Below are 27590 nucleotides of genomic sequence, written 5' to 3'. Positions count from 1 at the left end.
GGTGAAAAAGAAACGCTGAGCCATTGCTGGCATTCTGTACAAACTAGCCAGTACTCCTCCAAGATGAAAGGCAGCTTTGGAGGATTTTATTGTTTCAGCTGCTGCGGCAGTAGAGCAGCATGTCTTGGGGCAAGCGGCTCGAGAGATGAGAGATGAGAGCCTTTTGTCCATCGTCATATGGCAGAACTTTTCAAGAGCACTGACACTACACTAGAGCTATTCCATCAGGTGAATGAGAGCAAACAGATTTTCTCACAAAATATATTCCACATATTTGGAAAACAGCATCTTTTTGGGGAAAATCTGTTTTGAAACCCCACTTTATTAATTCAATTTTGATATATTTCACAAATTCTGGGAGCCAAATCTCACTTTTTTATTTGTGCAAATAACTACTGATGTCTTCATCAAATGGAAGCAAAAATTCCAGTCTCACTAGCACACAAAGCAGACTTTGGTCCTAGAGTGACATATGTAACTTCTACTTCAAACAAGTCTGACTTGTAAGTGGAAATTTGATTTTTTTGGAAGCTGTAAAACTGAATGCAATAGAACCATCTGCTGAAAAAACAGCAACATTGTATCAAGAATAGATTAGTAATAACAGACCTTTGCAAAAAAGTGGGACTTCAGAATTACTCTTTTCGAGATCTTCTAACAATGCTACTTAGAAGAGACCTTTACAAGTCTATGAATATTTGTTCTAAAGCTGTCTAATTAAAGTTACAGATTATATGGCCTCTCCCTTTTATAAACTTATATATATATACATGATTTTTAGACTTTCCATGTATCATTGCTAAGTATTGTAAATTAGTATCTTTTCAGTATTCACAACTACTAGCTGAATTATTTTTTATTGTGATAATAATAAGCATATTACATTCAAACACATTTTTTTTTTTGGTCAATAAATAACTTTTCTTTTTTTTTTTGGTCAATAAATAACCTTTGGTCTGCCTTTTTTTTACAGTTCCTCGGAGGTCTGGTTATTTTCTACTAGTTCATACACTATGCAGTATTGCTTCATTCAATTTGGTAATCTCTGCTAAAATCCCCCTTTTCATTTGGAACAGGTCTTCATTACCTTTCTGAGCCAAAAAGAGAAGCCCCAAACCATACCAAAATTCTTGCCCTTTCATCAGAATTTCACATCTAAGTTACCCTTTTAGATCACCTAAAATGTCTTGAAGAGCAGAAAAAGCTTTCAGTGAATTACACATTATGTCATCATCAATAACTCAACTGTCCTGTGAGCAATTCCAAGGCAAGTCAAATATTCTGTCTCATAACTGTTGGCCTGTGATGGTCAAAGCATGAACCACGGATTTATTTTGTTTTAAACATGTGTTTTTTGCAATTATTCCAATGCAGGAAAATCCATGTTGTGTTTACTACCTCTTTCCAACTACTTATCAGATAAGTTTTATACTGATCGTCACTTCTTAACTTTTCAAAGTGTATTTAGGAAGGCATCATCACCTTCATATCTGCCCATAATTATCCACTCCTATTTTACAGTGCTTTACTGTACAAATCATGTGCTGACTAAAATCATCTTCAAAAAAAAGTGGTCTTTCAAGCTGTTTCATGAGCTGTGCATAAAAAAACATATATTTGTCTCACTAGGCATTTATTTTGGTACATTCATCACTATAACAAAATGTTTTTTTCCTAGAATATTTTCTTCCATTTGTCTCTTCCTGGGACCTTCATAAACAATTTGTGTGCAAGGACCTTGAGTGAAGCCTGAGTGGTACAGATTGTTATACAGCATTGTATAGTATAATGTTACAGGCAACTGATAAGTTAGCACTCACAGTGCATAAAGCATTTGTCTCAGGCTTGAGAAACAAAGCCTTTTGTGATATCTGCAGTGGTTGCTGCAACTAAATTCAAAAGGAACCATAAATCGACGTTCCTTGTCACTGCCAGTTTAGACGCTGGTACCCAGGCTCACCCCGAGGCACTGAATTTGTCCCCGCTGACCCTGCACACCAGGCTCCACCGAGGGAGAGCAACCAACAATACGCCCGTGCCTTCTTGTCCCCACTTCAGTCTCATGGGCCCTTCGAAGCAAAGCCTGGACAGTGGTGGGCCCGCAGACTGCTTCCCAAAACACTGCCACGATGCACCAGCAATGGCTTTATCTGGTGGTATAGGATTCCTGAAATTAGCTTAGTGGTACAGTTTCATAGGCGAAACTAACGCACAGCTTTCTTCTGAGACAAGGGAGAAACAGACTTGTGTCTGGAGTCAAGAGATTGGGCACCTTTTAGTTGGTATGCTTTTATGGGTACGCTTCTAATTGACTCAGCCTACAAACCTGCAGTGCTGCCTGTTGTATGCCTCATGGCGGGATTGCTCAAAACATTGCCCCCAAACAGGGATCAGATGACAAGCTCAGATCTTCGATATGCAGAAGCGGAACCCAAGGGTGCGGGTGGACATTCTGTGCTCGCCGGCGAGCAGAGATCCCTTAGGGAGGCAGCCAGCTCTGCTCTGCTCTCCCTCCCTGCTCGCAGCGGCGATTACAACCGGCCCGCGGCGACTTCTGAAACCCCGCAGCATCTCCTGCCCTCAGAGTGGGCCCCGCCGGCCTCCCAGCCCAGGGACGCTGTGCAGTGGGGCTGCGACTGTACCCGCAGCGTCCCCGGCGGTCACCCCAGGGGGAGGGGGCGGCCTCGCTCAGTTGGCCCGTTCCCTACACAGCACTCGCTTGCAGCAGGTCCGTGGCTCTTCCGCTGAAGAGCAGAAGGCAACAGGCGGGCACGGGGGAGGCGGCAGGAGCGCCGGGCGATGCTCTCTCTCACACGGTCGGACCGGGCCTGCCGGCGCGGCCGCCCTGCCCGCTATAGGTGCCCCACGCTCTGCCTCCGCGGCCGCGCCCTCCTCCCGCCCGCCGCCGGGCCGCTCCCGGGCTCCGCCGTCCCGGCCGCGGCGCAGCCTTGCGGCGGCGGCAACACACCCTTCCGGGCGTGGGGAACCGGCGGCTCCCCGAGCCGCCCGCCTGCGCAGGCAGTCTGCCGGCCTGCCCCGGGAGGTGGACCCGCCCAGGGAGGCGGCCAAGCAGTAGCATCGGAGGAGCCGGCGGCGTCTGCGGCCCAGGGTAGCTACGGCGACGGGGCTCCTTCCCTGCCGCGCTTCCCGGCTGCCGCGCACCTCCCTGTCAGTGTTACCGCCCCGGCCTGTGACCAGGATGAGAGTAGTGGCTTTGATCAGGTAACGCGCTGAGGGAGCGCCCATGTGAGCGAGCGAGGCACGACCCTCCGGCGGAGGGAGGGCGCGGGGACGAGCCGTGCCCGCCCGGGTGTCGCGCTCCACCCAGCGCCGTCTTGGAAACCCCCCGGCCCGGCCCTTCCCGCCCATGCGTTTCCTGCCGCCCCCCTTCCCCTGCCCTGGCGACTCTGCCTGGGCTGGCTGCCGGCTCTGCTCTCAGGGTGAGGCGCTCACAGTTTCTCTTCTGGTCTCCCCGTGTTCCAGAGACGCTTCAGAACTGGTGTCTGTTTAAAAACAAACAAACAAACAAAACCCCCCAACCAAACAAAAAACAACCCCCCTCCCCAAAAAACCACAACCAAACAAACAAAACCCCCCGAACCACCACCCACGATTATTTCCCCCGATCGCCGGCTCGCCGCTCTGCCGGTGTCCCGGGTTATCCCGCCTGCAGCGCGGCGGGAGCCGGAGCCGGAGCCGCGGGCAGCGCTGCGCGGGGCGGGGGCGGCGTCCCTGGGTGCGGGGGCTCGGCCGCAGGTCCTGCGCTCGCAGGGGGGGCTTCTGCTCATTTGCAGTTCATTATCCAGGTGCTGTTGCGTTCCGAGTATCTTAAGCGCTCTCAAGATAAATTTCCCGAACTCTTCACGCTAGATTTTTCGGGTAGTTCTTTTGAGAGAGATTTAATTTTTTAAAAGATGAAGCTCAGTCGTTTAAGTAGTAGGATCGGGACACAGCCCTATCTGCCAGGGGCTGATGTGTTTGCCGTCCCAACCGTCCCCTCGCCCCCGCTGCTTTTAGTCAGTTTCTGCAGTTCTTGCACTGTAAATATTTATTTATTTATTTTTAGAAACATTAGCATTTTCTAACAAGGACAGGTGTTTTCTTTTCTTGAAGAAATAATACTAGTTTAAAAAGAACAAGCTAGAAAAACTGTAAATGGAAAAGGATTGTGCAGATGTGAGCAGTGTATTTTTGGTTGCAGTAGCTGTTTACTTAAGCCTTTAAGGTATTAAATTCTTTCAGGCATTGCCTAATATCAAACCTTGTTGAAATTGGGTCTTGACCACAACAATTACAAATCATTCCAAACATCATCCAAAGAGAAGAAAATACAGGAAATGTTATCTATGTTTTTCAAGATTTGCTTAATTACAGAGTAGGAAAAAAATCAACTTTGGTGATTTTTCTTGTTTTATAGATAAGATTTTGTCTTCCAGGTTTGCTTACTTTGATTTTCTCTAAGCAGAGGAATGTGTTAAAAGGCAGGATGGAATAAAATCCTAAAACCAGGTTTTTAACAGAATTGCTATTTTAATGGGCTATTTTACAAGGATGGATTTAGTTTCAGTAATAGTTTTAAGAAGAGTTTTAAAGAGACATCAAAGTATCTGAAATCTTTGTAACAGAGCTAGACTCAAAAGATTAGAGGGGAACAAAAGTATTTGAAAAGTGCTTCTTTTGAAAAGGTCAGGATTATATATAAAACTGCTTTAACCTGTTTCTTTTCCTTCTAAAAGGCTGGGCACACTTAAAGTTGATAGTCTTGCTTTAAGGTGGTATTTATGGGCTAAACCCTGTGTTGTGTCTTGTGCTGAATCATAGACATTTTAAAGTCAGTCTTCAACCTGAAATACAATGTTTTTCGACTCTTTAATTCTTCTAGAATTTTTTAAACTGTAGAAAACATTTACTTGTAGAAAGGAATTTTTCTGAGAAGTCTTTTGTAGGCTCATATCTTTATGGTTACTGTGTTTTTTTTAATCTGGTATTTTGTTTGTTTATAAGCCTCCTGTTAACATACTTGCAAATGTGTCCAAAAGAACTCTGACTTTGGCCCCACTTTGGAGTTTTCTACGAAAAGGCCTTGTAATTTTTTTCTGTGGTGAGAACTGAGAGGAGTCCCCAGCCTATCTCAATATCTGCCTTCATCTCTCTTGTGTGGACTGTGCTGAGTCCACCTTTCTCCCAAAGCATGGGCTGTCTTGGCTTCATTGGTCTTAACCATAATGTGTTTACAGCCAGTTGGAAGGCCTTGTAGGTAGGCATGTTTTTGTTTTTTTCTTGGTAGTGTTAGTTTTTAGGGATAAACAATACAGAAATTAAATAACAGTACAGTAGCATGTGATCCAGTGTGCAAAAATTTCCTTCAAGCAGTTGGGGGGGGAAATACAAATGTAATCTCATCTTAAATGTCACATTATATATACGTATACATATAATTGGAAAGATTAACAGATTTATTTCATTGACATTTTAATTTTTTAAATATTGAAATGCTGTAAATAGCATAGGCAATTATCTACTCTCATATGATTCTTTTTTCTGAAGTGGGGTTTGTCAGTGAAATCAGAACTAGTGGGAGACTTATTTTTTAGCATAAAGTCATTCAACAAGAAAAGAGCCTTTGTCTCATGATTTAGTTAAGCCTGAAATTTCATATTGTGAAATGAATACTATCCATGTTTTCGAGCTATCTAGCATAGTATTCAGAATTAATGAATGTATGAATTTTTAATTTTTTTTTGGCCATATATAGGTTAGAAGAAAGTTGTAGACATGCATGAGAAGAGTGTTAGGTAAGAGATGGAACCTCAAATTAGGAACCTATTTATCATATTTATATTTACTTTTGTATCACTGAAATACAGGAAACTGCTTTATGAAAATACGTTAGATATGAAAAGATGCCATGTTCTCTATGCTGTTTCTACTTCAGGTTTACGTAGCAAATGAAGTACAGCATACAGAATTTTAGCATGGATAGAAGCAGGAATCGAGGGAAACAGCACTATGGTTACATTCCTGGAAGGCACTTTCAAGCTCTTGCATAGAGGGCTAGATAAGGAAGGGAACTTTACACTGGATGTTTGTTGCAGAGTCACAGAATTATTAAGGTTGGAAAAGACCTCCAAGAGGTCTAACGTTTGACCAATCACCACTTTGTTAATCAGACTATAGCACTAAGTGCCACATCCAGTCATTTCTTGAATACCTTCTGTGAAGAAATTCTTCCTGATGTCCAACCTGAGTTTCCCCTGGTAGAGCTTGAGGCTGTTTATTCTTATCCTGTCTCTAGTTGCCTGAGAGAAGAGGCTAACCCCCACCTTGCTACAATCTCCTTTCAGGTAGAAATACTAATAATGTGGTCACAAGAAATCCAATGGTCTACTGTGGGAAGTACTACTTGTACTATCTGTTCTCCTGTGCATGTCTTGGTGATTCTAAGAAACGATTCAGTTTTACAGAGCTTGTGTAGATCTCTGTTCCTATTCCTGCCCTGGTTTTTGTGCCATGGCATTTAAAGAAGCTGCACAGAATTTCCACCTGCAGTTGTAGTTTGAAGGCTGTGAGTCTAAACGTGGATCTTTTAAGCTGTGTGTGTTCTGGAGTACTCTTAGTTTTATTGTTTGATTGTAATAAGTCTTTTGCTAGTGATTAAAATCCATGAGAAGTACTTTCTCAGTTACATCAGAAAAGCAGGATTCTTTCCTCACTTGTAGAGGAAAAGGTTCCAGTAGATCTTGAATGAATGTCAAAATTAATTGTATTCTCTGTGTTGGAATATCATCTGTTGGCCTCAGCAAAGAATATAGTTATTTTTGGTTTTATGTTTTTTTTCTTACTAGCAGTAATTTTTATTTGGATTTAAATGCAGTAAAAAATGTGTATGTTCAATGCAGTGTCAACTGAAACTGCTACCTATAATAATTAAAGTTTTAGAGAATGCAAAGGACATTTAAGATGTTGAAAGTTTAGATTAAGTATCCCATGAAGGTGAAATGTTATTTTTAACATAGAATCAGCAAGGTTTAGAAAAGATCTCTAAGATCGTGGAGTCCAACCATTAACCTATCACTGCCAGATCCACCACTAAACCTTTTCTCTAGGCACCACATCTACATGACAGACCTAATTTGAAAAGATTGCTAATGCTGAGAACTCTGGAACAGATTTTGGTTTTCTGATCCAAGTTGTCTGGTAATGAGTACAAAGTAATTTGTCTCTGGAGTAGAAGACAGTCTTTGTTTGAAGGGATTCCAGTGTCAGTGGCTGTTCTTCATGTAACCTCTCAGATTAATAATAAGATACAGAACTGGTTATGTGCTTTATGGATACTGTATTTAGGCAATATACATATATAGTAATTTTATGGTGAAATAATTTTTTCCTACCACTAATATTTTACAACTATTTTAATATTTCAAACTTTTATAACCAGCTCTGATGATGCTACGTTTTAAGCCATTAGGCAAAAGTTATAAGGGAATAAAACTCTCTTCTTTTTCTTACAGTGGTGGGAAGGACAGCTGTTATAATATGATGCAGTGTGTTGCTGCTGGGCATCAGATTGTTGCTCTAGCAAATTTAAGACCTGCTGAAAACAGAGGTATGAAAACCATGTTTCTTATTGGAGATTTTTTTTATGTATGTTAGAAACAGTGAAAACACAACTGTACCTGAATTAAGTTCTTTTATGTGTTTTTATAGTTTTGCATATTGAAGGCAATATAGAAAACTTAAAAAAGGTAAAGAAAAAGAAAGTATTGTGAAGATGTAATAAACATATTTTTCCTCAAAGGGGAAAAAAGCCCATAAGAAGATGAACAACAGTACAAGAAAGGCTTACACAATTTGAAAAAAAGAATGCAGATATCCTGGTGGTAAACAAAGGGATTGTGAGAGTTCAGTAGCACAAATGTTAAAGGGTGATTGAAGAGATAATCAACCAAAAGTAACACTGTATTTCTAGAAATGCTTTAAACTGGCATAAACCATTCCAGCTGCCAAAAATGTGCTGTTGCTCGTCTGTTTTTATCTTTGTCTGTCTTCCTTCATTGTTCTAACCCAGCATCTGTGAACTTAGTTGGGGAACTGATCTGGGTTGGAATTGACCCTGATGCCCATATTTTTTCTGCTTTTTCCCTTCCTTTTAGCTTGGACCAATTTTCTGACTAGTTCCTCAGAGGCTCCACCTAGACTTATTTCTGTGAAAGACAATGGGAGAAACTCAGGTAGCCAGTGGTGAGGTGAGAGGGTGGGCTGAGTACTTTTGTATTGGACTGGAGCGTGAATTGAATTTGAAGCAAGAATTGAAAAGCAAGTGAGTTGTTTCCCAGTTGGTAGGGGAGAATGTTAAAGGATGTTAACATAGGCTGACTGTTCAACATATGTTAAGTGATTAAGTATGGTATCTGGTAACTATATAGTGGGAAGATAGACAGAAAGTGAAGAAAAAAGGGAGCTGCCATCACAAATGAGTCACGGGCAGAACCGGCAAATGCTAGGGGAGTACAGGAACAATTTATTTTCTGGGTAGCTAGGACATAATAATCTCTAATCTTGTTGAAATATGTTGTCTTTAAACTAATTTATCCACATCAGAAATGTAGAATATTGTCATTAAAATCATAAACTGCTCTCTTTAAGTGTGTAGTTGGAAATTTTGTAGGAAGTTAATTGAGGTGCTTCAGGCAAGAGCGGATTCTATGTCATTCTTTTTATTTTATCTTGTACCACTGTTGCCTGGAGAGTCTCAATTAATAAAGAAACTTTGTATTCTAAACAGAATATCAGTTAAAGACCTTGTCATATTGATATATGTTGAAAAATACTGAATTTTCGTTTAAATCGACTCTTCTGGTCTAGGGTGATTTGTTGTGATTATAGTTTTGGATTTACCTATTTTGAGCAGAAATGTATATGTTGTGTGGCATCAAATGTGATGTGACCTAATTGTTACATCATGAGTTAGTTATCTTGATCCATGTTACAGACCTTTTTCCTCGTGAGATGTTCTCTAGGTATACAGCAGAAATGCTTGATGTCTCTATGTAAATTCAGAGAAGTACCACTATTACAAATTAGCATTAAAATAGTGAGCTTTTAATAAAGTGGAGATTTCACCAATAATGATGTATTACTTTATCAATCAGTTAAAAAGATTATCTGAAAGATTTGATATGTAAATGGTTTATTGCGTAGTTTGAGATTTAATTCTAATCCATGATGTCTTCATTTTAGCTGTTTTTTTTTTTTCTCATTTGCTAGCTACAAACAGTTAATTTTTTCTCCTGGTTAAGGAAATAGCTTTGTGTTTATTAAACATATCAAAACATTATAGTGGTCTGCTTTTATTGTACTTAAGCAGAAATAATTTCCTTTCATAATGACCATGATAATTTTAACAGCAAAGTTTTTGTAAATTTTGACAACCTATTGCTTATTCTCAGTTGTAGTACATTACAAATTTCTTGCTCCAAGTATGTTGAAATGTATCTGGGTTTGTTCTTCTGAACTGTGTTCCTGTTAAAATTACCATATAAATAGAGTCAGAATTGGACCGGTATGAGATTTTTGGATAAAGCAGGAAGAAGAAAAGGCACCACGATTTGCAAATAGGCAGCATGTTTGTGACAGATGTCTTCCTCTCCATACGTCTGTTGGGTGGATAAATCTATTTTTTTTCTTTCCATGTTTATAGCGGTATTGTCACCAAACATCTGTTTGTGAACTGAAAAATATTAACATTTAGATTTTGTCGGTGCTTTGAAGTCTTTGTATTATCTGTAATTGTTGAAATAATCTACCTAATACGTTTGTTTCTTAATTGTGGCAGGGCAGACTGATGAATTGGACAGCTATATGTATCAGACAGTAGGACACCATGCCATTGACCTGTATGCTGATGCATTGGATTTGCCACTCTATCGTGGTTTCATTAGGGGTACCAGCGTAAATACTGGGAAAGTGTATACGGCATGCCAGGAAGATGAGGTTGAAGACCTTTACCATCTCATGAAACTTGTTAAGGTATGCTGATTGACAAGAATTATGTAGTTGGGAATAATTTTATTGCTTAACTCATTTATGAATTTAAGTAAATGATCCAGTTAGGTATTTACGGAAAGCTTTGAGAAAAAAATGGAACACTTTTACAGGTTTTATTTCTATTCCTTTCTTTCTTCCTGGCACTGTAAATATAAAATGTAACTAAATTCCTTTTTCCCACAATGTGAATCAGACTTATTCATCCCCGTTTCAAGCCAAAACCTTGTCTCTATTTAGTAAAAGCACCTGTAACAGGTGCTTGGCATATACTACAAAAAACATAATTGTGACAATCACTTATAATAGAATGTTTAAGTTGCTTTGTATTTGAAATAATTCATCACTTCATTACTGTAGTGAGAGATCTTTTATATTTGGGGCATTTATCTGTGTATTGAAAGTAATGTCTAGACATTTCCATTTGAGTACACTTGAGCTCTGTAAACCAGAATCTGCTATTTGTCTATATGTTACTTATCATGTGCAAAGTATTACAGAATATTTTACAGTGATAGTTTTGATCTTGGTAGTCCTGTTTCTGTATTCTAATATATGACATAATAGCAATACTGTTTATCAATCCATTTATCAATTCTTTTTAGCTATAAAATCAATTAAAAGGAGATTTGATGAGCTTATTTTCTAAAACACTTAAAATTTATTCTCTATTCTTTTTCAAAATCTGTCATGTAGTACTTTATTTTTTACCAGAATTAAATCAAATCTCATTGAAAAAATAGAAAATCTCCCACTGACTCTAGAGTTTTCCCACAGAGTTTCAATGAACATGCTATTTCAGCTAATTGTGTTGATAACTGCTGTGCATGGTACTAAAACCAATACAATGTTCAGAAAATCATAATTATTATCTTAAAGAAAATAAATACATAATTTTAATGATCAAACTGGTAGACTACTTTCTGAAACTTCAATTAAATATGTTTTTAGTCTTCATCTCAGGTATTGAACATTAATTGTCTAGCTCCCTTTCCTTCACTGAAATGACAATTGAGATTCATGAACCTAAAAGCTTCAGGTTTTATCCTGTGTTCAGTTTAAAAACAGATCAAACTGCAGATAAGACCCAAAAATGTGATTGGAGTGCAATTGCTTCCTGAAACTATCTTGCAGTCAGATGTTACATCTTCTAAACATTTTTGTCAGGGAAATCCTGTTCATCTAAAGTAAAATTAAGATCATACACCTGTGCTGGAGTATGAAACTACAAAACAGGAGAACAGTGCATGTAGGTGCTACAGCCTCAAGTTGTTCTGGGGAGGTTTAGATTGGATATTAGGAAAAGTTTCTTCACTGAAAGAGTTATCAAGCACTGGAATGGGCTGCCTAGGGAAATGATTGAGTCACTGTTCCTGGAGGTATTTAGGACTACAGACTGGGTGCCTAGGGGCATGGGTTAGTGGTGAACTTGGCACTGTTAGCTTAGTGGTTGGACTTGATGATTTCAAGGGTCTTTTGCAACCTAAATGATTCTATGATTATGCTCTAGAGTGCTTCATAGAAGTTTTAAATGGAATGTGCATATCATGCAGTACAGGAATCAAAGGCAATATGATACAGCAGTTTTAAATTATTTTTGAACCATGATAGTATTAGAAAGTGGAAGGACTAGTATCTGCTGTCTCTAAAAGCTACATACTAACAGCTTTCTGCTGCTGGGTAAGATAATAAATTACTGATCAATTTAATTAAAAATGGACAAATTAGTGGCAATTAAGATGATACTTCCTTTATGTTTCTTGCTGTCTTTGGAGGAATGGATGCCTGACATAAATTAATGCTAATGTTAAATCTTGACAACTTCTGCTTTGGAAGTTTGTACATGATAATTATAGCTAGAGTTGAAAGAGATGTTATCAGGTTGTCTGGAACTAAATAACTATTTCTTTCCTGTATAGAAATATTAATTTCACTGTGTGATATCTTAAAGCATACATATTAACAATATAGTCCCTTTATGTTAGATTTTGTATAATCATGTTTTGAGTCAAACGTAGCTATAAAATTCTGATGCAAAAGTTTCAGGAAGATGTCTTGCATATTTTGATGATTAATGACAAAATTATCAGAGGGACGTAAACTACAGCAGCTGTAGTTTTTTTAATTTTAAGAAAAAGGCATTAACATTTTTCTACTGTGTGTTAACAGTACCTTTGAAAGCTTTCTGGTTTTATTTTTTCACATTTTTCAATAACTGCTGTTTAGTAGCTTTACTGTGTATGTCATAATCACTGAGGATTTTGCTTCAGGAATTTTTTTCCCCAGATATTAGTAGTTTTAAGCAGAGAAGTCAATTTGCATTCTCTTGAAGGGAGGGGAGGAATTTTGTGGAAACCTTGTCAAAGCCATCCTTGAGTGGTTGTAATTTTAAACCACTGGTCAAATGACATAGCTTTGTTTTTCTGTTAAATGGTTCAGGGCCAAGAATACGGCAAAGGTGTGTCTAGATCAAAATAACATAGTGTGCCTCACTTTCTGTTTGCAAAGAATGCTTGTATTGCAAGTATTTCTTAAAAAAAATTAAAACAAAACACATTTGAAAAACTGTATGAATTTGAAAGCATTCGATGTTTTTAAAAACAATGTTATTAGAACAAGATTTCTAAAAAGTAAAATACTCCCTTGCAGTTCTGGGAAAACCAGGACAACAATCCTGTTCTAGTCCATGTGACTCAGCAAGTGATATTGACTGCCAGTGACTGTAAGCCTGTTAATTTTATTGTCACAAACCCAAGTGATTGATAGGTATAAAGCAAATTTGTGTATTTTCTTTAGTTACCTAATGCCATGTTTTAGATTCTGTATTCAATATATATTGTGAAACATATCAGAGTATTTATATGATGTCTAAATGTATCTCACTAAGCAGTCCTCACCTGATAGTAGAATATTTACATTGTGAGAAGTGTAAATCCTGAACTCTAAGGAATAACTTAATCAGTGTTACTGAACAGGGATTACTGAAACCCTTGTTTGTCCGTGTTTGTATTGGAGATTTTCCCAGCAAAGCATGTAAGCACTAGAGTTTCTTAGTTACCTGAATTATCCTTCATAGTTTTTATGATGGCTCTGTCTTAGAAATGTGGGGGGGAACTGTATTTCATTCCCTCTAGTGGTGGGAAAGACTGGAGTGTGGAGAGGTTTGGGGAACTTTCCTATAACCTCTCAATTTAGGTATATTGAACTGTTTTCTCCTCTTTTCTATGTAATTATAGTCTTGTTCAAATAATACATTGATGATTTATGCAAGCACATACAGAAGTGCTATTAGATGGGTTGAATGTTGGATTGTTTTCTGTATCTCATGGAACTATGGCTTAACTTTTGTTTAGCAACTTCCAGACTATACAAACCAATACATGATAATTTATTTCAGTGCTCGGTTTTAGTAGACAGTTCTGTCTTCTTTCAAATGTCTTTCCTTATCTCCTCTTCTCAGTGAAGTCTTTGCATTTATTTGCTAAGTTTCCACTGCTGAAGTAATTCGCAGAGTTCTTGAATTTGATAAAAATGTTTTTCTTCTAGCTGCTTTTTTTTCATTTTTTTTTCAATAACATGTTTAATTACTTGGGAGTTTTTTTAGTGAATATTTTTAAAATTGATTCTATATATAGTTCGTTTATAACATATTACCCTATGTTTCTTATAAATCATGAAAATGGATTTTTAGTGGATTTTTAGTTTCAACATATAATTTCTGGCAGAGTTCTTTTTATTGTGCAGTTTGTGGATTCAGAACCTGCAAGTTTACAAAAAAATGGAGTCCACTTGAAGGAAATTTATATATTGGCTCTCTGGGCTGAAGGAATATTAATTATGAAATCATCTATTGATCATCAACTGAAAAATAAGAATTGATGTTGGATATATTTGATGTATGAAACATTTGAATAATAATAGCCCTTGCTTAGGGCACTATTTCATTTTATCAGTAATGTGGAAGGGCAAAGAAAGAAAATTTATTTTCTGAAGTACTGTCACATTCTGGAGCAGTGATCTTATAACTCAGTCAGTCAATAAGAATAAGTAAAGTATTTTTTAGTTCCAGAAACAAAGAGCTTATTAAGACAGTGTGACTCCTGTATTTAATAGTTATTTTTAACGACAGGATCATGATTTTTTAAATGGTCCCAGACTGATGTTTACTGAAGACGGAAAGTATTCCTGCCTAAGAGTTAAAATTGCAATAGCAATGACATTTTAGATGTTATTTAAGGTGGTGTTTTGTCTCAGAGAAGGTACATTAGCTGTGTGGGTTCAGGTGGAATAGAAGTAACTTAGGTCCTATAAATATTCAGTGAAACTCCCTGAGACTTGGATTTCTTCAGAAATCAGTTCTTCAGGGGTGGAGATGAATGGATAAAATAAACAAGGTTATTCTGTGGCCTTCAGATAGGGATTAATTCCCTCACAGAAGATAAAGCTTTCAGTTCTTTGGTATTGCTAATAGTCTCCCATGCTAAGGAAATAATCTTCCTTTCACCCTTCTCCAGAATTCAGGTGCTTTGGCCAATGGTTAAAAACAGTTCTCAGATCCAATTTGGTAACTGACTTTCTGTGGCTTTTGTACAGCCAAAGGTTTAGGTGCTCCCACCAGGAAAAATAAATGTATGAATGAATAAATGTAACGTAGCATGTTACTGCAAGCATTGCTTCATTGTCTTCACTCTCATAAAATGCATTTAAAAGAATAGTAAAGTATATGGGAAGAGCCATTTGGCTTTTAGGTGTCCATTTTAAATCAACTCTTGGGTATACATCTGTGTGGCTTCAGTTGTGATATGTACATGATAAAGACTAGTAGTGTTCTCTTAACTCATAGAAATAAGGTTTGCACAAATTCTTAGGAATCTTAAAGATCTCAATAATTCTTAGCTATCGAATCCTGATTGACTTCAAGAATCTGTAATCTGAGGTTCTCACCATGATGTTTACTGAACTATATTTCCAGTTCTTAAGTTCAAAGTAAGTAGCTTCCTACTCTCACTAATAGGATTCAGAGAGTTTAGAAGTGTGCAGAAGAGTTCTGTTCCAGTAATTTCCCATGTTTTCAGTTGAAGAAAATCTGGTATTTTCCCTAGTATGAGCTGAATTATCTGTAGGTGTATAGATTAACTCCTCAGAGTTATATTTCTCAATTTTCGAAAAAGATTAAATTAGAGGGAGAAGTATTTTTCTTTATGCTAATTTCCAAAATAATCACTCCTCCATATTTTTTTGCCTATATTTTAATTATTGCAAATCACAAATACTGTGTCCTTGATATTTTGGAAGCTTAACTTTATATATAATTCAACGGCTGAAATATAGAATTTATGTATAGCAAGGGAAATTACAAGTGTTGAAAAATTTGTAAAAAATCTTCAATGCCCAGTTAGGGGGAACAGTTGTAGATAAAACAATGGAATTTATTTACTGGGCCTGTTACTAGGACATGGAAGTTAAATGTGAACTTTTAGAAATTGTGTGATGTGGCTGCCTAGATGGACAAGAAATAAATAACCATGCTTCTTTATAAAGTAAGATTTTTTTTTGAGACAAAGTATTTGCTGTCTTTTTTCATAGACTAAGTTCCTCGTTCTTTTATAATGAGTAGATTTTTATCTGCAAGGATTTGAATTGTCCCTTTGCACTCATCATGTTAAATGATTCCTTTTTTTTAATCGACTTGTTATTTTTTCTTTTAATTAATTCTGGATTGGAGCTCCATAACTTCCTCCACCTTGGGGATGACCATTGTCATCAGAAGTGAATAAGAGTGTGAATTAAAGGAAGAGGGTAAGAAGTAATTGCATAGTTGGCAGTGCTTAAAGCACTGTAAAAATAATTAAGTAACTTGTTCCATTCAAAAGACAGGGTTTGTTTAGGTTGGTTTGTTTTGTTGGGTTTTTTTTAGTATAAATTTTAAAATGAGATGGGAACAAGGAAATTTTTTAATCAACAGGATGCCTGTCATTCTCTGTGTCTCATCTGAACTGTTCAGGCGGGGTCAATTTTTGTTTTTTTTCCAGAAGGGGATCTTCAGCAACATCTTTGAGGTAGTTTCTTCCTGTGAGAAATGTTGAGCTTTACGTAAACAAAAAAGTCACTGTATTTCTCCCGGTTAGATGTGTGGAGTTGTTTTCACTCACTCTCAGTCTTGTTGTGTTAATATTGAATAAGCAGAGACAGTCAGGCTGGTGGTGAAAGATGGTAAGCAAGCCGGAGGGCTTGTTCTGGTCAGCTTTAAACCTCTGATTGCCAGGTTTTCCTAATTTCCCATTTCCAGGGCATCTCTAGTGTGACCTTGCCTGCTGAATATGATGTTCTGGGTTGCAAGATTCTCACATGCATTTGGGAATGGGCAGCCAGGCATTGTTTACAGGATGCCAAATGAACCGTGCACTCACAGCAAGTTTGATAAACACACATTTCCTCCTTTTATCAGTGAGATTGCAGAATGTGAAGTATGAATTTCCAGTTTTACTCCTTCCCCTCAGACCTTTTCCTGTTTAAAAACTGAATTCACTAATTGGATGATGATACATCCTTAGTTTTTGGGTTGCTTTTTTTGTTTTTGATGTTTTGAATTCAGCTTACTGGTCACTGACACTTTATTTCAGTGCTTACCTTGACCAGGTTTGGTAGACTTTCACATAAAAGCTTTCCATTTGCTCAGCACAGAAAAGGTTCATCCCTATCAATGTAAAGTGAATGCTAATTAACAGTAATGACTTCTAATCACTTTGCTTTTATACTCCTTTAGGAGCACTGCTATTATCCAATGTAGTTAAGTGAAATGCTTGTATATGAATCAACAATGCTGTATTTCTTCTCACAGCTATTGCTTATAATCAAGCTTTGAATAAATTATGATAGTAAAATTGGTTTTAATGTTCTCTATTGCATGGGGAGAAAGGAACCTTAAATATCTTGAATATTTAGAGAGTTATTTATTAACATTTTGGCATTCAGTATTGTAGTTAAATGGAAAAATATGTTACGATGTTTAAGTCAATTTTGAAAACATTATCAAAACTTTTTTGCATCATTTGAATTTTATTTAAATGACATGCATAGATGCAACAGTCTCTGAAGCAGCCCCATTTGGATCCAATTTCATCTCTCTAGGAAAGTACTGCAAAATGCAATTAAGTTTTACATAGAACAAACATGTATCTTAACTTGAGAACTTCACCTCTTTTAGCCTAGTGTCATAGTGTATATATAGCAGGATAATATGCATTTATGCATGTCTTTTATTAAGACAATGTATCTAAAAAACTGTTAGTTTTCTTTACATGCATGCAAGCTGCCTGCCTGCCTGCAATCATATACACTTCAAAAAGAGTATAAAACTAATACTAGTGAAATTTTTATCAACAACTGGAAACAATAAAATAAGGTGAAACTTTATTTTAGCAAAACTAGGGTGCTAGAAGCAATGCCAATGAAAAGAGATTATATACTGGTAGAATATGTTAAACAATTTTAAAGCAATTTTTACTTAGAAACAGAATTAGCTTGAAGACAGAATATATGTGAATTTGAGATTTAGTGAACTTTTCCACTTAACGTTGCATATACAGAGCGTGTTTGGAAGCTGGAGATGGTAAAATCTGGATGAAACCCATTTCTGACATGAAAATTAGTTTTTGTTTCAATTTATCTATTATTAATAAGTTGCTTGAAACAATTACTTAAACCACTTAGAAGAAATTCTAGGTCTTAGTGTCTGTGAAGGAACTGGGAGTCTTGTGTAGTAAGTATATTTGTGTTGCCTGGTTTTGCAATTTATATTAAAAAAAAAAGATTTTCATTTTCTGTGGCAGTTTCCTTTAATGTAATACATCAGTCTTTACATGATTAGAGACACAATTCTTTCACAGTTACCATCACAGTTCTTATGGAGGTGGATGTGAGTGAGTATCCACAGGCACTGTCTGTGGTTTTGGTTTTGTTTGTTTTGTTCATTCATTCACATAGCTTTAGACAATTTTCTGGTGTGTTTAGTTTGCTTGAGCATCTTCTCTGTTAATGTTTATTCTTTGGTTTATTATGAAGTCATTGCCTAAATTAATTTAAAATTACCTTCCATGTAGTCTTTACTCTGGAAATGCAAATTTGAGTCAGTGTTCATAGAAGTCCTGTGTTCTTTTGCTGTAGTATTGCAAAACATGCTGCTTGTGGGTTTTGCCACTACAATGTTGACAAAAAGCAACACCTTTCTTCTCCAAAGTTTCATGAAATGATTGATACCTTCCATATCTTAATTCAGTACTTTGGTTTATTACTTGGCATCTTCATAATGCTTTTAAAGGATAAAAATGAAATATATATATATATATATATATAAAATAATTATTCTGTAATGAACTAATTGGCTGTTTTATATTATTTACATTTCTCATTAGACAGTAGTAATATACGTTTTAAAATTCATTAGTGTTTAATGAAATGTAGTTGGGGTTATTTCTAATAAAATTTTCTAATAAAAATCAGGGACAGGCAAACTTTCATATAAACTAGCATTTATCAAATGTCTTTTCATAAATATTTGTATCTCTGAAGCCCATTCTTTGTGTAAAAATCATTTTGCATGGAATTACTTAGTCATTTAGGCTGACTTATTTAACATACCTTCCCCTTTCATGTGAATGTCATACATGCAGTAATCTCAAGGTTACATTTTTTTCAACTGGACATTTGCTGTTTCTGACCAGTATATTTAAAGGTAATTCTTCTGGAAAGGCTGGGTTTTATTTGGTTTATATTGCACCAATGTTACTGCTTTCAAAGTAGAAATGATTGATTTGTAACTGTCATTATGAAAAGAAATAAAACGGAACTGGCCTTTTACACTGTGAAAGGACTGCGTAGTGTGAAGATATTCTTTCAGTTGATAAATTCTGCCTGTGGAAGAATTGCATAACAGTCATCATTCATTTTCATATTGATTATGAGTGGGATGCCAGTAATAGGTTGCTGTTTGCAAAGGATAAGGTGGCGCTATGATTAGTTACCTTTTCCATGGAAAGCACGACAAAGGAAAATGCCAAATGTGTGCACTGCAGTATTCCTATCAGCCTGACAGTCTGTTACATGAACTTTTTTTCAGTCCATTTTCTTTCAGAAATACAGCTTCTGTCTTTTTACCTTATTATTGTTTTAGGTTTAGTGCATTTGCATGCTCTCCTAACTCCAGATTCTTTCCTTAGTTAGTTATTTATTTTCTTGACAATCTTCTTTTCTTGGGCCCTATCACCATTATAACTCTTGAAAACTGATACAACAGTGCCCTCTGTAGTTTCTCCCTACTTGGTTACTACCTGCAGCTGGCTTTGAGCATTCAGGTAAAGAATAGGATGTTTAGACTTATTTTTAGCTCAAACAAAAGCCCATTTTTTCTTAAGAAAACATTTTGATTTTTCACTGACTGTTTTATATGCAAGAAAGGGAACAAAAGAGGCTGTTCTGAGTAATCTTCTATAAGATCTCCTGTCATTAATCTTGTGAAAATCTGAAATTTTATCAGGCATTCATTCAGGGCAGTCATTAAAACTGGATAGAATTTTCTGAGTTGTTAGGCTTTTTGAAGCTTTTGTTTGAAATGGAGCTTCAAAACAAAAGAATTTTAAACTTAATTCCTTTGTGCTTGCTGCTTCTCCTAAATTAGTTCTTACATGATCTGCCAGGGACTAAAGACATGCTCGCCATCAGAACACCTAAGCTTTATTAATGATGTTGTTTAATTCACACAGTGAGTGAAGTAATTGTTGTTCATTAGCATTGATTTGTCTCCAAAACTCATTTACAATTTAGATTTCTCTTTTACCTCATTGTAGCTTAATGTGCAAATAACTTTTCAGTCTGTGTTTTCTGCAGAACTCTTTGGATGGGTTTAGAATTGAACATACATGTTCCCTGCATTCGCATACGTGCATGTTCATACTCTTACGCTGCCATTTAAATATTATAGACTACAATAAAAAAGCATGACCTTTTAAAAAAATAAATGCTTTAACTACAATTAGTTTCTTCTGTAACAGCACCATAAAAGTCACTCTGTGAAAAGTTAAATGGCTTTATTTTATGATGGGGAGTGTTAATGTACGTGTAGAACACACTCTTAATGCACTTCTATGAAATGAAAATCATAAGTCATTGCAGCAAATTATAGTTAATGATGTAACCATTGATGGCTATTCAAAACATTCCTGTATCTCTAATGATTTGTGTAAAACACATGACTGACCACATGGCTGAGTTTGTTTGGAACAGTAGATAGATAAATGCACTAGCTCTCTACATCTGAAGACCATTTTTTTTGTGTAACAAGTGATAAGATTTTTGGTGGAGTAAATAGTACATCACAAACCACTTGCAGGATTTGAGATATGGTAATAAATAGAGATGAAGACTAATTTAATATTAAATTAAGAGGTGAGATGCTTCAGAATGGTAGTGTGTAGAAGCTTTTTTTTTTTTTTTCCTGTTTTATGGGTAATCACTAGCCTCTAGTCATACAATATCTTTACTTTTTATTGTGGGATTTTTTATACCAAAATGTTGCTGGAGGAAGCAACTATTATGGCATAATGTACACTGGCTAATCCAGAAAATACCCTATATTGACTATTCATTAACAGAATTCAGTTACAGAACTGAAGAGGTTATCCATGTTATTTGAGTAAAGCAACTCTTATTCTATTGGCAGAAAAGTAACGTGGTCAAGTAATTTGACAATAAAGGTGATTTGGTCAAAAGTACTTTCCTTCACTCTAAATTTAAAGTCTGAATCAAACCTAATTCTTGCACCAATTGCATAATTATTGTTAAGTATTGGGAGGTGAGAAGGGTGTTCATTTTTGTTAATAAGCTTCTTCATGCATAGGGATTTTCTTATGGTAAAACAAGTATTATTTTTTTAAACAGTATGGCCAAACCATGGATTGTTTTTAAAGTGATCTTGAAAGCTTACTACATGAAGGAAGGGGACAGATTGAGTATTAGAAAAAAGAGGCAATATAAATTTCTACTTTAAAATAAGCAGCTACTTTAGATATAATTTTTATATTTTTAATGGAACTTCATCACAGTTCACTATCTTTGAACAAATCTACCATAGAGGTCAGTGGGAATTTTGCTTAGAAAATGAATTCTTAATTAAAATATTTTAATTAAGAAAACAAGTACAGGTGATATATTATAAGTGTTATCTAGTTAGCAGTGAGGAAGGTCTTAATTTTAAACTGCAACCTCCGAGATAGATAAGATATTGCCTATTTGGAAAAATAAATAATATGTATTTTCTTGCAATGAAACTAGCCAATTAAGATTCAGCATAAATAAAATAGTGATAAATATAGACTACAATATTGGAGATGATGAATTACCGCTTTTCTGTCTGCTGAGAGCTGGCATAATTTACCAAGGCTGGGCAAAGAAGTGACAAATGCTTTTAGGAAATGTCCTATTTAGTCCACATATTTTTCTGTTTAGTTAAAGGGTGATGACTTTAACCCATTCCATAATCACTACCTGCCCCCCAAAATACCATGCTTCTTTTCATTTAGTTGGATTATGTGATCTATACCTGAAATCTTTAATGAAAGAGAATAAATGTTTAAGGGAAATTTGTAGATGAAAATACTTGTTTTCAAATAACTTGCTTAAGAATAATCGTTTTCAAATGTCCTTACATAAAGTCTAAGCTGATGCAAAGTAGTTAAGTGTATTTCTGAAGAATGTCTTAATTTAATTCCTAGTATTTCTTTGAAATACCAAGAGATGTGGAGACTGAATGTTGGGAATGTAGTTTATATATAAAATAATAAATATCTATTCCAAGTTACTTGATTAACAGTTGCTACACTTGCTACACTTGCTACTTGCTACACTATAGCATTAGTTATAAGAATTAAAACAAATGTTGCTATCTAAAATGGAACATTATTTGACATAACAGAAGAACTATTGACTTCTCACTGGAGACATTTTTTTATGACCCTAGGACGTATGATTGTGCCTTTATGATTATATTTAAGGGGTTTTTTTATCCTTTTTGTTAGAATATTCTTTTAAAGACATTTTTTGTTTTGCTTTCAAGACATTCTTTCTTTCTCTAGAACTTGATCACATGAGAGAGAATCTTTGGTGGCATATTATTTTTAAACGAAGAAATACAGCACTTAGGTTTAATTTGGTTACTTGATGACCTGGTTTTATAACTTCAGGAAATATAGATAAATCCTCAAAATGACTGTGAAGCATCAGTAGTTACTGAGAAGTTCAGTACTGAAAACAACAGAACACTTTTTCTTTGAAGTATTTTCTTAAGGACCTGTTTGTTCAACATTCCTTAAGCATCTTGTTTTACTGTCTTCTGTGTTATCCACAAACCCCTTTTTTTTTCTTTTCTTCTGTTTTGCTTAACAGTGACTTGTTAAGTAGATGGGTTTTGTTTGTTGTTTGTTTTTTTTTCTTTGTGGTGTTCTTTTAGTATTTAGAACAGTGATACCCTTGTATTTCAGGAAGGCATGGTTTATTACAGATTATGTCATCCAATAGGTGCACTAAACTACCTGGCATAGCTTTGTCATCTTGTGTTGTTTCAAATTCTGTTATTTCCTGGCCAATGTACCAGCACAAAAAAAGGATTAATGTGTGTGTGTATATATATATATATATATATAAAATATTTTGTTGAACTTAAGTTTAAACTGTAATGTTTGGGATTTTACTAAGTTGGATAGTGGTTTATAGTTGCTGGGACTAATTTATTAATCTTTCTTGTTCATAAAGTTATGTTTCATTCTGCTACAGTTTGTCAGTTTTGGGGTTTTTTTCACATGCCTTAACTTTCTTTTAGAGCTTACAGATTTTCAGTAATCTGAGTGGTTTTGTGATATAATAGTCCTTTTGGCCACCTTCAGGGTTGTCCTTGTCCTTTGTAGACCAGTTCTATGTTCTCTGAAACTCTACCAGTCATTATTTATTACCCACTTCTCATTGTGACTTATTCATTGCTTACATCACCATTCTCAAAAGTATTGCTTTACAGAAATGGTGAACAGTGCTGTGAAGGGAAGATCAATAAATGCTTTCAAAGGAAGATTTATCCTGAGACTTAGATCTTCTTTTTAATACTAAATCTGTGCTGTTAGTTATGAGATGGTTTTAATATTTTGACATCAAGTATCCTGTTTCTCAAAATGGAAAGATGCTATTGCATTAACTAACTTTTGTGGAGTAGCATGACTTGGGCAGTTAAGTTGAATAGCATACAATTTTCCAATTTTCAATACTTTTTGGTTTTTCCTGAATGCCCATCTTGTGAGCAAAAAATATGCAGTTTGATTCCTTAAGGAAAAGTGATAAAACATTTATATAATAAACACTTAGAAATATTTCTTTGAATTTTAGTGATACTGTTTTGTGTTACTGCACAAAGAGAGGAGAATGCTTCTTTGAAATCATTAGTTGGAAAAAAATAGAAAAAATTCTACTTCTCCTCATGTCTATTTAAATTGTTTTGAGAGCTTGATGACCCATGCAGTTTTTCCAGAGCATCTAATTTCATGTGATATGGTGACTCTTGACACTTTCTTGAAAGATAGTTGTTCTAGAAAGCTATGTGAATATATAATATTAAATTTATTCAGGCAGCTGATTCAGGCAAATTCAGCAAATTCAGGCAACTGAGAATCTGAAAGTGGCAAATGTGTAATTTCATGCTCTTCTTTGTATTATCTTCTATTTCAAATAAGCTGGAAAAGCAGACTTTAATCGTACTATGTTAAAAATTATATGATGAAACCCACTGGAGTGAAACTAAAAAAAAAGGTTGTATCAGTGTGCGATATTTTATAACTTGTTACTTCTTGATTCTGCAGCGTTAATTTTTTTCATTATTTTTAAAGTGAAGATAAAAAGTTCTGTAACAAATGTGCATGCACATGTACACTTTGGACCAGACAGGTGAAGAAGCTGGAAACCTAGAGTCTCCTTCACAGTAGAAACTTCTGCCATCTAAAATGAGGGAGTGCCACATCTAATTGGCAACCTGCTATTTCGTAGGTAGGAAACAGTATTACTGGGCTAAATTTTTATATTCATAAGATGATTGGGGGTTTCACTGGGAATTTTTGTTCAGCTGATTAGTTTCTTTTTTTACCTCATAGTTGCTACTCTGTCAGTTGCTAGATATCCTCAGTGCTGTTTTATTATCAGTTGCTCCCCATACAGTTATATCCATGTCATTCCAGCCTTGGAATATTCATGTTCTCAGTAATTATTTTGCTAGGCTGTCAGGATTTTGGCTGCCAGAATATTCCTCAGAAATACAAACTAAAGAGAGGGTTTGTCACATTATTTAATGTGGGTGTAGTGCAGTGTAGAATAGGAACTACTTTTCTCTTCACCATTGCTGCAACAGGAATGCAAAGTAATATAGTTAAGTGTTTTGAACGATGTGCTCTCCAGTCTTAAAGCATCTTTTCTGCATTAGTAGTTAACCTACTTCAGACTTAAGCATGAGTTGAAGTTGCAGAAACATAAGAGGTCTTCTAGGGATTACGCTTTCTGTATTTGATAAAAGCAATGTATCATGTTAAAAAAAAAAAAAAAAAGTGAAATCCTCAAATATCTAAGAAATTGAAAAGCAAGAGGTTTTTGCTTCCAGGCTTGTTTTCAGTCAGTGGTCTACCATGCTGGTTTGTAGCAAGTGTTGCTCAACTCCTAGTTCCCGGGAAGCTTCCTTTCCCTCACTTCTGAAATCTGTCGAAATCTTTTGCTGCTCCATTTAGCACTCTGTGAGCATCTACTACTGACTAGGAGGAGAGCACAAGTACAACCTGTTTGTAAAATATCTTAACTGAAGAAATCAGTAAATTGTGTTTAAGTGATTTATGCTAAGATTGCATAGTAAAGTTCCTTCTCATCATTCTCATCCTCTCATTCAGCTACCTTGCAGTTTTCTGGTAAGGTGGCAGTCAGGTTTTCAGTTTTTATACATATATTATGCCTTTGGTTGCATGTTTTTTAAAAGGATACTTAAAAACTTCCATTGAAGAACAGAGACCTTCCTCTACAGAAGTTTTTCTCAAAGCTGATCATTAGCTTTTAAGTTGTCTTGATTTCTTTTGTGTGGAAACTATTATCATTTACGGTTTTCCTTTCAAATTGAAACCACACAGAATCCATCCAGATTTAGTTTTCTCCCCAAACTTTTTGTTTCTTCAGAAGATGTTCTGTCCATACTTTATTAGAATAAAAGTTTTCACTTCCTTGGTTGTACAGTTTTATCTGTATGAGGCAAGGGTCATCTCTAATGCCTAGGTTCTTATTTCAGTAAAGTGTAGAACTCATCCTTGTCTTTGGTCACGTGTTGTATTTCAGTGTCTGGTGTGTTTGACAGGATGTTGCAATTTTGTCGGTACATTTAAAACACGTGAAGTACATTCAACCTAATTTGTTAATTGTATCTTGTTAAGAGCAGTAGACTAAGGCCACATTTGCAAGTCTCGTGTTATTTTAGTGCTTCAATTGAAAATGGGGTTAGAATCCTTGACCTCCTCCTTCCAAACATACAATCACAGTGCAACAGTATGCAGTATGAACAGGAGGCAGTGGTTTAAAATATTGAGACCATGAAAACTTTTCATTTTAAAACCTGACATCTGTCAATAAAACAACTATTCAGGCTGAAGGCTTAATATAAATATTTTGCTTCTGTTAAATGAGACAAAAATATTTATGGGAAGGCCACACTTGCTTTGAAATGGGTAAGAAAGCTCAATAATGGACAGCCCATTGTGCAAATGTCTGCCCTGGGAATTGGAAGGGAACTGAAATCTTAGAGAATGTGATTGGCCCTGAACTTCTACCATCGATAAACATTTCTAATGTCCTTGTCCCTGCCTGGCTTTTTTTTTTTTTTTAACTGTCTTTTTGTGTCAGTCAGTTTGTGTGGGACTAGACTTGGAGACTGTTACTTGGCTGGTGGATTCTTTGGTGAGTAAAAATACTTCTGCTCTTATAAAAAGCTGTTTTCCTGTAATCTTGTTAGTGCAGTCCACAGTCACATATACCAAGGGCTCTGGTCGTGATAGGTACTATTTGCAATTTTAAACGCATCAGTCTTCTGAAACTTCAATTTCTGCATTAAAAAACCCCAACCCACAGTGAGTAATTGTAGCACCTCAATTAGAGAAGGTGCATATGACTGAGAACCCACAGCATAGCATTAATGTGTATACCTTTCAACGATAAAGCATTCTGGAGGTGATTTTTTTTTTTTAGTTTAGGCAACAAACAATTTGGGAAGTTTTTATTCAAACAACATTGTCTTCTAAATTTAAATAACCAGTTTGTTCCTAATCTTTGAGAATACCATAACAATCTACCAGCAGTTGAGAAATGAGTGAGGAGAGATGATAAAAGAAAACATACATTCTCTTCTCTGTGATGCAGTTACATACTGGCATATCTGAAAACAATGTTCAGCTTGCTTTGGTAAACATTTTCAAAGGTGTGGAATCTGAATTGTAAAGAAAATACAGTTAGCTTTAAGCAGAGAAGGTACCAAAGGGATCTTTGGTGATTTACGTAAGTGATATTCTCTTTCTTGCTACCATTTCCTATTCAAACAGCATGTACAGTAAAAATGCAGTTTGGATTGTATTGTAACTCTGAAATAATGTTTTTCATGTTTTTAAATCTCACTTAAAAAAAAAAAAAAAGTAAAAAAGAGCTGACCAGAGGAACAGTGATTGTATGTATAACTTATCTTTAAATTTTTTGCATTTTCTTGGATTTATATTTTTTTTTAGTATTTACTTGTGCCTAGGATGGGAATAGAAGAACTAAGATAAGTAATGGAATTTTTAAAAGTTAAACATGCGTTGGAGGATATTGGAATTTGAAAGGAGTAAAAAAACCCATCTTAATCTTTCTTCCCTTCTTGCTCAATAATGACCTTACATCATCCATTGTTCTTTGCCTTTGAAATAGATTCAAGATCAATTTAATTGACAGTGTTCTCTGACAGGGTTCCTGATTTTTCTTCTCAGTGTTTTCTGGTCTTCACCTGTTCCTGATACTACTTTTCAGCATAATTTTCTCAATTTTTACTTTGGAATTCCTTTCCTTAATAAACATTTGTCTTCATTAAATCTTCTGGTATCACCCCAACAAGCTGTATTTTTTTTTATTATTCTCTAAAATGTTGTGAACTTACCAGCTTGTCTCTCTTCTTTACCATGCTTTCATGTTCATGTACCCTTTCTGGTACTCTCATGGTAACTAAGGACATGTCTTCTTTGAGAAAGAAAAGCTTCACTTTCACCCAATTGCAAGAAATAAAATAAGTATTCCTCTACCCTGTATTGATATACACATTTTCTTTCAAATTCTAAGGGGGCATAGTGGGTATCATTCTGAGAGTAACCTGGTGCTACAGCTCTGTTGACAATATGAGTTGTCAGAACTTCGCAAGAATGAAAATACATTTCCCTGTTATGCAAACTAATAGAATAAAGCAAGAT

At 35.9% G+C, this 27590-nt stretch overlaps 1 protein-coding gene across 4 annotated transcripts in view; it reads left to right on the top strand.

Annotated features, from left to right (window-relative positions):
• The first annotated feature begins 3069 nt into the window (after window positions 1-3069).
• DPH6 (diphthamine biosynthesis 6) overlaps window positions 3070-27590 on the top strand; it is a 212078-nt gene continuing 187557 nt past the window's right edge. For 3 of the 4 annotated variants that reach the window (XM_050334899.1, XM_050334898.1, XM_050334901.1), the window contains exons 1-3: window positions 3070-3222; window positions 7512-7606; window positions 9836-10029. In XM_050334899.1, coding sequence (XP_050190856.1) covers window positions 3200-3222; window positions 7512-7606; window positions 9836-10029 — 312 coding nt within the window. In that variant the 5' untranslated portion in view covers window positions 3070-3199. The remainder of the gene's footprint in view (window positions 3223-7511; window positions 7607-9835; window positions 10030-27590) is intronic. The other variant, XM_050334900.1, reaches the window with a different exon arrangement.

This window comes from Myiozetetes cayanensis, unplaced genomic scaffold, assembly GCF_022539395.1.
Source record: "Myiozetetes cayanensis isolate MyiCay16 unplaced genomic scaffold, myiCay2020 scf6-25, whole genome shotgun sequence".
Classification (NCBI taxonomy): domain Eukaryota; kingdom Metazoa; phylum Chordata; class Aves; order Passeriformes; family Tyrannidae; genus Myiozetetes; species Myiozetetes cayanensis.
Note: the sequence above shows the minus strand (reverse complement) of the source record. Positions and strands in the feature narration are given on the sequence as shown.